Source organism: Leptonotus elevatus, chromosome 16, assembly GCF_054856555.1.
Source record: "Leptonotus elevatus isolate MCC_2025b chromosome 16, RoL_Lele_1.0, whole genome shotgun sequence".
NCBI lineage: Eukaryota > Metazoa > Chordata > Actinopteri > Syngnathiformes > Syngnathidae > Leptonotus > Leptonotus elevatus.
The window spans coordinates 7,732,161-7,743,160 of NC_141254.1; the positions used below are offsets into that span (position 1 = coordinate 7,732,161).

At 40.1% G+C, this 11,000-nt stretch overlaps 2 protein-coding genes across 3 annotated transcripts; one reads left to right on the forward strand and one right to left on the reverse strand.

Annotated features, from left to right (window-relative positions):
* On the forward strand, positions 1-6,016 carry arl10 (ADP-ribosylation factor-like 10). Its single transcript, XM_086057748.1, has 4 exons — positions 1-255; positions 3,384-3,561; positions 4,008-4,183; positions 4,642-6,016. Exons 1-4 carry the CDS (start codon positions 43-45, stop codon positions 4,813-4,815), a joined length of 741 nt encoding a protein of 246 aa, XP_085913874.1. The 5' UTR covers positions 1-42; the 3' UTR covers positions 4,816-6,016.
* Positions 3,982-10,994, reverse strand: nop16 (NOP16 nucleolar protein homolog (yeast)). 2 transcript variants are annotated; one of them, XM_086057747.1, is made up of 6 exons: positions 10,616-10,994; positions 10,215-10,323; positions 9,619-9,685; positions 9,436-9,542; positions 6,315-6,478; positions 3,982-4,168 (listed from the first exon to the last, which is right to left on the reverse strand). In XM_086057747.1, exons 1-5 carry the CDS (start codon positions 10,720-10,722, stop codon positions 6,341-6,343), a joined length of 528 nt encoding a protein of 175 aa, XP_085913873.1. In that variant the 5' UTR covers positions 10,723-10,994; the 3' UTR covers positions 3,982-4,168; positions 6,315-6,340. The 2 variants fall into 2 exon arrangements, with proteins under 2 accessions (XP_085913873.1, XP_085913872.1); XM_086057746.1 differs by lacking the exon at positions 3,982-4,168 and adding an exon at positions 5,999-6,216 and having other exon boundaries at positions 10,616-10,993.
* Between the last annotated feature and the right edge of the window lie 6 nt (positions 10,995-11,000).

Genomic DNA, 11,000 nt, shown 5'->3' on the forward strand with positions numbered 1-11,000 from the left:
TTTGGAAACCAAAAACAATACAAGCGGCAAGCGCGCGGTCACATGTCGAGAGGAGGAAACGCAGCAGAGGCGCTCGAGACGGCGGCACTCGGCTTCCGCACTCGTCCGGGAAGCACGATGGTGTTTCTCCGCCACTTCTCGGTGGCGCTTACCGCGGCCGTGGCCGCGCTGGGCTCGGCGATCTTCATCGCCCTCAACTACTTCTACCCGAAGCGAACGTTGTCACCGCACGCCCAATACGCCACCATCAAGGAAGTAAGGCACCAGTCCATTTGCTTTTTCTCTAGACTTGAGCATGAATGTCAGGGCTCTATATTTTCCTAGAGATGCTGTCTTGCTAAAGTAATTGTGTGATATACGGGGGGAAAAAAATAAAAACGTGTACAATAAATATCAATCACATACAAAAGTATTAGATCCTGGCTCACAGTAAAGTTCTGGGTTCAAATCATGGTCTTTCAGTGTGAAGTTTGCAAGTTGGTAAATGCCATTGACTGGCGACCAATCAAGGGTGTAGGCCTACTCCACTTCTCAAAAATGTTGATTGGCGTAGAAATAAATGGAAGAATGTGAGTGTGTGTGAATGTTTCCTCATCATATGTACCCCGCAAGTGACTGTCGAGTCCAAGGTGGACCCAAATTCTCTCGCCAAAAGTCAGCTGAATCCTTCAACGGACTGGTGACCAGCTCAGGGACGACATCGGAGCAATCTTCTGCAAACACTGATAATAGTCATCTTGTTCTTAATTAGTCCTGTCGGCCACAGTTCATGTACTTTTGAGGTAAGTGTGGAACGAAAGCCTAAAAGTGCCGGGGAGCAATCACTGCGGTGTGATGGGTTGATAGCGGAAAACCAACCGGAACCAATACAGAGAAAAAGCTCCCAGTTTACTCTTTATTGGAAAGTTTCAAATAAAGTGGAATTTTCCATATGGTCGACTAGCCTAGCAATCTGATTGGATGAATGAATAGTCTGTGCTGTAACACTGTTAGGACTGTTATTAATCATGCCTTTTTACAGTTTACTGGGGGAAACCCCACCAAGTTTGGGAATAAATAAAGATGATGACGATGAAATGATAAAGAAATATGTTTCACATACATTTCTTGCATTGTTAAACTGATGTTTTGGAAGAGCTGTTCTGCTCACCCCGCCCCCTGTTGTAGAGAGCCAATGGGCTTTAATTTCTATTATGACCAGAGGCGGAGCCAGGATCTTGTGACGAGGCGAGCGGCGATGTTTTCTGAAGCAGCAGAGTAGGAAAAGAGCCTCTTTAAAGCAGATTGTAAACATTCATCTGCGCTATGCTAACTCTGCAGTGTTGCTTAATTTCATTTTTGACATTGTAATTTAAAAGTGGCTCAGGATATTGGCCCTGCGTGGCTTCCAAATGAGCGGAGAAAGCCAGTGTGAGAGTGGTATTATGTAAATTAGCCATGTGATGTCATGTGAGGCTTTTTAAGAACATTAGTGCTTTCTAGGAAACACATAAAATGGTGATGTCTTGAGGTGCGAGTGACACCGGAACACAAATGTGCATATATATAATCTTTATCTTCTGCGAAGAACGACTAACTTTACTGTGTGACGTCTTCTCCATCTTCATATACAATCGGAAGTCTTAATCCTTCATGGGTCAATGTGACCCGTTCTATGTTTAATCATCAAAAATATCACTTAACACAATGCAATGTTTTTAATATTTAAAACATGAAAATTAAAAACGACAAACCAGCAGACAAAGTTGAACCTAAGTTTTATTTTCTTCTATCTTTTCCTAATGGGTCAATTTGACCCTGTTGTTAAGTCTTATACTGCCCCCAGGTGGCCACACCAGAAGGAGCAGCACAATAACCATTAAATTATAGCAAAAATATGCCATGGTATGTTTTTATAATGCTAATTAAAGTACTATTTTTCATATTACAAATAAATCTCAAAATCTCTCAAATTCAAGATATATATATATATAAAAATTTTTTACCCCAAGCTTCCAATCATTTGCTATCATCAGCTGTGAACATTCCTGCACTGTTTCTACTCGACAATCTGCTCAGGTAACGCTGATAAAAAATGCAGATGGCTGAAGACGTGAAGCAAGAACCTCTCTCATTCTGCGCAAAGTCCACGCTGATAACGCCGCATAGCAAGACCAAAAAATAAATAAAACCCAAGCCTGTCTTGACACAGCTTGAAGTTGGTCCCCCGGTGGACTGCTGATGGCTTGCTTGTGTGCCGTTTGGCTGTTTACTAAGCATCACAAGCGCACAGCACGAGAAAAATGTAAATGAGCCGGCCTCCTTTTTTTGGAAACATTATACAGCTGATTATGTTTAATGGCTGCGCACAGATTTGAGGCGCTGCTCTGGCGTGAATAAGTGGTGTTGAAAAAAGGGGGATGACTGACGTGTGCGGGAACGTCTCTTACATTTTAAGTGTCTGTGAAGATCAAGTTGGCTTTGCAGACTCCATTTTGAATTCCTCAACATCCCAGGCCATCCACTTTCTGGATGAGATGGAGCCAAAAAATATTAGGCCTACTCAGGTTGTAGTATAGGTAAGACTCTGTGTAAGTGCAATTTAGACATCTAGTGGTGAATGGTGATATTACAGCTTAAAACTGGTCAACCCACACTCGCGCTGCTCGATTCTGAAGAAAATATTAAATCACGATTAATTTGGTAATAATTGAAATCACGACTAAAACAAACATTTGTTTTGGGGTACAAAACAAGAAAATGTTTAAGCACGTAAAAATATTAAGACAAATAAGTTTCTTTGAAACTATAATCATGCAAGTTCCTTTGGGAACAAACAAGATTTATTAAATTAGTTATTTTAAATAAAACATTTTTTTTTAAAAAAGGTGCAGATGTATCAATTTAAACAATTCAAAATTAGTATTATTTATACTTTATTTTTGTTTACGATTATGCCGACTTTGTAATTGTGAAGTGTAATAATTGAAATTGTAATTGAATTTCGATTAATTGCACAGCCCTAATCCTCCTTGCAGTTCAGCACCTGTGGATTTGCATTTCTTCCCTCCATTTTTTTATATTTTCTCTGGATTTTCCGCCCAATTTCCGTGGCAAATGCATACTAAATGTTTAGCAGCATTTTTTTGTAGAACATTTTTTTGTGGTGATGGTCTGCATGGCCGCTAATTCATCCCGTTCATTCTGTAGACAAACAATTCACACTCAAATTCACACCCATTTACAATTTTAAATTAACTTCAAGTCAATTAAAAATGGTGGGAGAAGCGGGTACATGCATGCATATTTTTGGAATGTGAAATGAAGCCGTGTAGATACCGGAAGGCCGGAATCAAGATTGGGACCCCCATTTAGGGTTTGACGTTTAACACACTCACCCGCAGGAGGAAGAGGACCGCAGCAAGCGTCAGGTGCTGGTGCTTGGCTTGGACGGAGCCGGGAAGAGCAGCATGCTCCAGGGCCTGACGCCCGGGGGGGCCAAGAGGGGCCGCAGCAGACCCACCCGAGGCTTCAACTTCATCAGTCTCAGTGCGCCCGCTTGTCAGCTGGACTTCCTGGAGAGTAAGTACCACTTACATTTATGTGAGTCATCCCCTTTTTCTTTTTTAACCTAAACTGTAAACGTACCGATCATAGGTGGGTGCCAGGAAATTAGAATATCGAGGAAAAGTCCATTCATTTGAAATTACGGCGCATGTTGGTTTGTAGTATATAAATGTAACCACAGCTTTTCATCCATTCTGTTTAAATTTTACATAACAGCATAATCAAAAGCATACAAGTTTGTTTCAGTTTTGATGATTATGGCATAAAAAACACACAAAATTTGAATCATTCCTGTGACCAACAAAAAAAAAGATCTTCAGCACATATATTAACCCAAAAAAAAAAGTGGCTTTAATTTCACACTTGATACACAAAACTATCTGTATATAAGCAATTGAAAAGTCTTTTGTCAAAATAAGTCCCCTTTAAAAGAAGGTTCAGGGTTTCTCATTATTCGACAGTTGGCGGCGGTGAGGAACTGCGCCCCTACTGGTCCGAGTATCTGAACAGAGCTCATGTGCTGGTCTACGTGGTGGACTCATCTGACCGTAGCCGCTTCCCGCAGGCAAAGTTGGAGCTGCAGCACATTCTGGAGGTGCAACCCCAGCTACCCGTGGTCGTGCTGGGGAACAAACAGGTAAGAAAAAACACACTTAGAATAAATGGGTGCGAATATAGCACACCGCAGAGAAGAGGAACAACCTTGCCAATATGATATTTTTTTTAAAGACGCCATGTAAATGAGGCATCAAAATCATAAGAAAACATGAATACGGGTTGTTGTGACAATGAGGCGCTCTAAAGCACCATGAAACACGCACTCAGGCTGACAACGAGGCACACTAAACTGGCCATGTTAGTGGACTATTTCAAAGGAAGCTACATTTTCAGGGTGTAGACACAGCTTGCTTGCTAGCTAGCTAACCGTATGTCGTAATTGTGCTGGATAAGCGCTACACTACATAGTTCTTAATCTTTGCACATTTTCAAAAATGACCTTCAAACATATCAAATGTATTTAGAAACGATTATTTGACAGCGTCTTTAAAACAAAAGTTGCATGGTTGCAGTAATTCTGTCTGTGGCCCACACCAGGATAAACCCGACGCCGCGAGCGTTTCGGAGCTCCACGAGGCCTTGTCTCTGGGTTCGGCGGTGGAGGACAGGAAGCTATTCCTCCTGGCCACCCAGCTGGGCTCAGACGGCGCCCTGAGGAACTCCTGCAGAGACCTGGAAGCCTTCCAGGACCTCCTGCTGCAGCTTGTCTGATAGGAGGAGGAAAAGGTGCTCCTTTATTTTGCCCAGGTGGAAGAGGACTGCTTTTGGAACTGTTCGGCAGCACACACACAAAAACATTTGAAATCCTCTTTCGCTCGGGTCATGCATATTTTTGCTCCGGCTTGTTTGGGCGTGCCAACAGAAATGAACAGATTATGCACGAGAACGTGTGACTCATCGAGGACAGGTTTATTATTGGGTGCTCATGTATGTAAAATGAAACTTGGACTTGGATTTCCTTTGTGAGTAAATATGGAGGATTTTAGGTCTAAAACAGAGGTTCATCGCCTTGTTGGAGGTCCTGAACACCACTAGTTTCCCATACGCACTCAACAAACCCTTCTTAATTGAAAAAAAAAAGTTAAAAGATAAAGGTAGGCATAGGGTTTACTGGTGAACAAAATGAACAGGGTCTTAAGATGGAACCCAGGGCCAGCAAATAGAATGAAAACAGCAAAGGCCCCAGAATTGAACCCTGTGGAACACCATACATGTGAATTCATATTGTACGCAGAGTTTCCTTTACATTCATTTAGCAGCGCAGTACACCAAATGGACAGAGAAAAAGACGACCAGAAAGCATCGGCAAGTGCTGTCCAATATTCCAAAATACTGTCTACAATTTGTGTGCCGTCTCCTTTACGTGTCTGTCAAGTGAGCAGTTTGACATTGTTTTAGTTTTGTTTTTAAGCTGCAGTGGTTATTGGTTAACTTATTTTTGTATGTTAAAATGTAGCTTAGACACCTGTACAGTTAATAAATGTTTTAAGTTTGAGCCTGGAAAAACAAACACTGTACATGATTTTCTCAGGAAATTTTGCAATGCATGTCATATTGCAGTCCACTTTTAGGCAGAAGCTGAAGATTCCCAGCTTCTCGTCACTCATTAATATCTAACATTCAGCCTAGCGAAACAATGTTTGAGAGATGACTACAAATTAAGAGGGTTTTTTAAAATAATGTAATGTTTAATTCCCTTTGATACGACATAGTCGTAGAAATGTATTCATTTAATGGTTAAAATTTTCACGACTGGAGAAGAGGCTTTGCCCATTTTCTGCAAGCTGTTGTATATATGTGCATGTCATAATGTATTTTTTGTGGCAAATAAAATGTTCGCTCCTTTAACACGTGCACGGATCTATAATCTACAGGTCATGTTTTCCTGATGGAAAAAAAAGGCATTAATTTGGTGTATGGTGAAACTATTTTATTGAGACACAAACATCAAACACCATTTCCATATAAAAAGAAAATAAAAATAAGTAAAGTCTCTTTTCCACAGTTTTTTTTGTGTGGATAAAAAGAAATAATTCCATAAGTCCAAGACATTTTTATGTCTTATTTTCCTTTTCATGAGAGGTGTTCAATCGTCAACACAAACTGGGTCAACTGTGAAAAAACAGTCATTTTATGCGCGTTAACATCCTCTTGTGAAGAGCAGACTCTGCCGAGTATATTCGGAACATCCTCTTAAAGAACATTCTTACTTGAAAGCGCCCGCGGCGTCAAGCTCTCAGCGGGACATGGGGGCGGCGAGCGAGGCAACAAAGGCGTCGTAGTGCTGTGCGTGGCAGCGCTTGTACTCGTTGATCTTCCTCTTAATCTGCTTGGGCGTGTCCTGGTAGTAGTTTTTCTCGTCGCGGGCCATCGCCTGCCGGGTGAAACGACAGCGGGAGAGAGTCAGGGTCAGTCGGGTCAAAGCGTAGAGAATCCAGTGGAACTGAGGTCTTTTTTTTCATGGAAAATATGTTTAAAAATAATCTCATACAAAAAAAATAAAATAAAAAAAATGTCCTTTACAACAAACAGCAGCCTTCATACATCTCTTTCGAGGAGCCACGCTGATTGTAAGACGCCAAATAGGCAGAATGCCATTCGCTCTGGTTGCCTTTCAAGTTTTATTTAGAACTAAAAGTGATTAAAAAAAGACCCCGGGGAGATTCTGTAATGTGAATGAATATATTATTTCCTTTGCATCAATGTATGTTTCCAAGCAAGGTTATTTTAGTTAACAAAAACTAACGAAAAAAATAACGGGAAACCCCGCTGCCCCGATCAACACGATCACAGGCCACCAGCGACGGATACGGAGACGAAGAACAGCGGTAAACACCGCCGCGAGTGACAGAGCGAGAAGGTTCAAAGAGATATGTTTCTGGCTACGCTCCTCCTTCATAAATGAGGGTCACGTCAGCCGGGACAATGGACATAGCGCCTTTATTAACTCTTTCTCGAGTGACGCGTGCGCGTGGGGATTTTCCGTGCTGTTTCAGCACCGCCACCTGGCGGTCGGGAGGGACGAAATAGAACAAAAATTTAAAAAACAATTTCGTTAACTTTTTTTTTTTTAACTAAACCTAATTGAAACTACATTTTGTGTTTACAACTAACAAACTACAATTAGAGCGAAAATGTCCTTTGTTTAGTCTTTGGTAATTAATTTAATGCATGAGCCTTTGGGGGATGATTTTAAATTGGATTTTAAGTATTTTTATTTCGATATTAACCAGAATAAAGACGTTTGTAAGTGTGTCACACAGAAGGCAAGGCAAGTTTTTTTGTATAGCACATTTCATACATAAGGCAACTCCATGTGCTTTACATAAGGAAAGACAACACCTATAAGCATCAACAAACATTCAGAGCAAGGAAGAGAAAACAAAAGTAGGTTACAAAATTTGCTAAGAACATACATTGACAATGTTATAACATTATACAGCAGACTTTAAATTCATTTAGCGTAACGAAAAGAAGTTTCAAAAAAAATTAAAGCGAAAAAACATTATTCCAAATCCTCAAGAGTAGTTGAAACCCTGTCTACCCTGTTAAAAGACTTTAATCAAAAGGTATAAAAGAAAAAAAAGCTAAGTTTTCAACCTGGATCTAAAAGCTTTTACACTCGGGGCTGACTTCATTTCTGTTGACAGCTTATTCCATTTGTGTGCAGCATAACAGCTAAATGCAGCTTCATCATGTTTACTTCGAACTCTAGTTTCCACTAGTTGGCCCAAGTCTGTAGATCTCAGAGCCCTGCTGGGTTTGTACTCAATCAGCATTTCTTGAATATATTCAGTAATTTATAGACCAGTAGCAGAATTTTTAAATCTATTCTACAGCTAACTGTGAGCCAGTGCAAAACCTTAAGGACTGGAGTGATACGTTCTGATCTCTTTGTTTTGGTCAGAACTCGAGCTGCAGCGTTCTGATTGAACTGCAATTGTCTGATGTTCTTTTGAGAGAGTCCAGTCAGAAGATCGTTACAATAATCGAGATAAAAGCGTGGATAAGCTTCTCTTGGTGTGCTTGAAGCATGCAGCCCTTCAGTCGGGATATGATGCCATCTAGCAGCAGCCAATGGAAAAGCACCTTCAGATGACCAGAGATGGCAAATCCAGGTCCAGAAAGTAAAAAAAAACTGCCACAGTTTAGCTTTAGCCCCTCGTGCTAGCTCGCAAGCTCCCTAGCAGGTAAACGAGCACCCGGGAGCTAGCTAGCTAGCACCTAGGGCTAAAGCCAAACTGTGGCAGGGTTTTTACTTTCTGGACCTGGATTTTTTTCCTTTTCTGTTCTTGTTCTTTCCTCTCTCTTTTTCCCTCTCATCCCCTCCTCCTCCACAATTTCTTACGGCAAGGAGCAGTTTTGTTTCAAATGTTTATTGAAGAATTGATGGCTCGTGTGGCCATTCAGAGGAGTGCTCAAACGCAGAGCTCCAGCCAGCTCGCCGGGGGCGCAGCAACCACACTGAACATGGCTTTTTCCTTCCGCGTTAAAAAATAACCAGCAAAACACCTAATATTTGATTGCCATGGTGTCAGAGGTAAGATTGAATCATTATATGCCTATAGTTAACTGTGGAAGGGCTTACAATACTGTGAACTAATCCCTTTAACTCGGCTGAAATGCAACACTAGGTAAAAAAAATGTGTTACTTTTTTTATTTTACCATGGTGTTTATTAAATATTGCGCACAGGTAATACACATTAAAAAAGTTTTTTTTTTTATAATATTAAAACTAAGCATATTTTTTTTTTTAACAGAACCACCCTCAAAAACGAATGAAAAATAACTACATTAAAAAAACAAAACTCAAAACGAAATAAAAATTAACTAAAATGAAAATTCGAAAACTATAATAACCCTGTTTCCAAGAAATATTTCTGTATCGCTTTCCAGTGTGTTGGCTCCCCAAGGGTGCTTTTGGCTTTTGTGGGGGAGTGTATAACAGTAGGGGCCGTCATAAACACGGGAAATTATGGTACATACTTTCTCAGTGTCTGTCTTCCAACAAGTTTATTTTTAAAACTTTATTTATCTTTTATTTTTATTCTATTGCTTTTGATTCCGCATGAGACTTTCCCTGTTTTATGGTGTTTACAGTTTTTATGTTAATAATTAGTTTTAACTGTCTGTTTTTGTATGTCTAATTTTACCTCCATGTACAGCACTTTGTATGCAGTGATGGTTGTTTTTAAAGTGCTTTATAAATAAAATGGAGTTGCGTGTTGGCATTTCTCACTCTCATAACCGCGGGAAACATTATGTTTGCTAAGCATTTCAGGGGTTTGGTTAGTACTAAAGTGCGACAAGGTTGGTTTTTGCCTTCTCACCTTGTAATCTTCTTTGTGTTCTCGGATCATGTGCTGGGCGTACTCGATCAAGTCGGTCGAAAGAGTCTTGGTGTCCTTCACTGGCAGGTTGGCTTCCACCTCCAGCTCTGCTCAAACATTTGACACGTATGTCATGACGTACAACACCTGTGCCTTGCTTCACCGCTATGCACCTAAACTTACGGTTGACAACGTAGGGCTTGATCACGGGGTGGGCGGGAGCTGTCCTCTCTTTTCTTAAACCGAGGAGCTGGTAAAAGTAAAACAATAAAATACATTTTAAAAAATTAATCGGCCATAGGTCATTCTATAGAAGATCAACTTTTTCACAATTTAAAACAGTTCTCGGGTGTCTTAATTAGTGTATGATCAATTGTATTCCTTTCTAAAATAATTATATACGTACATATGTTAAGTATGGTTTTATTACACTGCTTTTGCACTTCAGTTGTATCAATGTAAGATTTGCAGGGAATAGTTGTGTCTTCAAACCAACACGTTTTGCCACTTAGTGGTAAAAACAAAGCACTACAGGAAGTGAATACTTTATACTTCCTACATTGCAATGAAAGCACAAATATGAACATAATGTGGAAAATTGCCCTTTAAACAAATAGTTGTGTTTCATGCATGGCCTGCCTAGTGTCTACCCATGATGGGTGAAATGAACCATGTACATATTTTGTTACCTATGAGTGACACTTTCGCCACCTCCATTGTTACATCATAACGGGGCTAATGGTGGGGTTGCCTGTACAGTTCTGTGCATTTACACTTACACTCTCTCTCTTGATGGGAAAACTGCGGTTTGGGTCGGACACCAGGCCCATGTCCTTCAGGTTCCTGTCCATGGACTTACTTTGATCCCATGCTTCTCTTATCTGTTTACTGAAGAAAAATCAAATGAACACATACATGCCATAAGTCAGGTACATTTTCAAATGATTTGACTAAGTATTAGGTAACTTGTAAGCTCTTCAAACAGTTCATTAACATGCATAGTAAATAATTTACTATACATCCCGAAAATTAACAATGCATTAGGAGTTGCATCACAAAAACACATTTTCTTTCTCATGATCTCGCCACTTTAAGGGATTAATACGTACAGTTATCATACTATAGTTGTCACATGTTATGTACTGTACATGAAGCATGCTAAGGTGTTCATCGCGCTTACTTTTCTATCCTTGGATTGGCTTTCTTGTTGAACTTCTTCTTAAGCTTCTTGCGGTCTTGATTATAGTTAAACGTATTCCGTTTGCTCTTCTTCTTGGCTTTTGGCATGATTATTTATTGTATTGTTTTTTTTTCTTGAATGAGAGTGAAAGATATTTCAATGCTAAGTGTGGTTAGCAATGAGGAACAACGTGTAGCACCGAGAGGAGAGGAGGTTGCGTCTGTTAATTTCCGGTCATGTGACCACCCTTCATTGTTTTTCCAACGTTTTATATTTTTTCCTTCTTTTATTCTTTAGTCAATAACATAAAACATCATTATTTTGAAATTGATATGATTATAAATAGGTATTGCTATCGTTTATTCAATGAGTTGACGAGCAACGA

Excerpts from the sequence above, each read along its gene's own strand:
- nop16 (XM_086057747.1), bottom strand. The coding sequence starts at position 10,722 with ATGCCAAAAGCCAAGAAGAAGAGCAAACGGAATACGTTTAACTATAAT. Across the intron at positions 10,324-10,615 it reads GCCAATCCAAGGATAGAAAA|TAAACAGATAAGAGAAGCAT; the intron begins GTAAGCGCGATG and ends ATTTTTCTTCAG. Across the intron at positions 6,479-9,435 it reads AACACAAAGAAGATTACAAG|GCGATGGCCCGCGACGAGAA; the intron begins GTGAGAAGGCAA and ends TTCACCCGGCAG.
- arl10 (XM_086057748.1), top strand. The coding sequence starts at position 43 with ATGTCGAGAGGAGGAAACGCAGCAGAGGCGCTCGAGACGGCGGCACTC. Across the intron at positions 256-3,383 it reads AATACGCCACCATCAAGGAA|GAGGAAGAGGACCGCAGCAA; the intron begins GTAAGGCACCAG and ends ACTCACCCGCAG. Across the intron at positions 4,184-4,641 it reads TCGTGCTGGGGAACAAACAG|GATAAACCCGACGCCGCGAG; the intron begins GTAAGAAAAAAC and ends GGCCCACACCAG.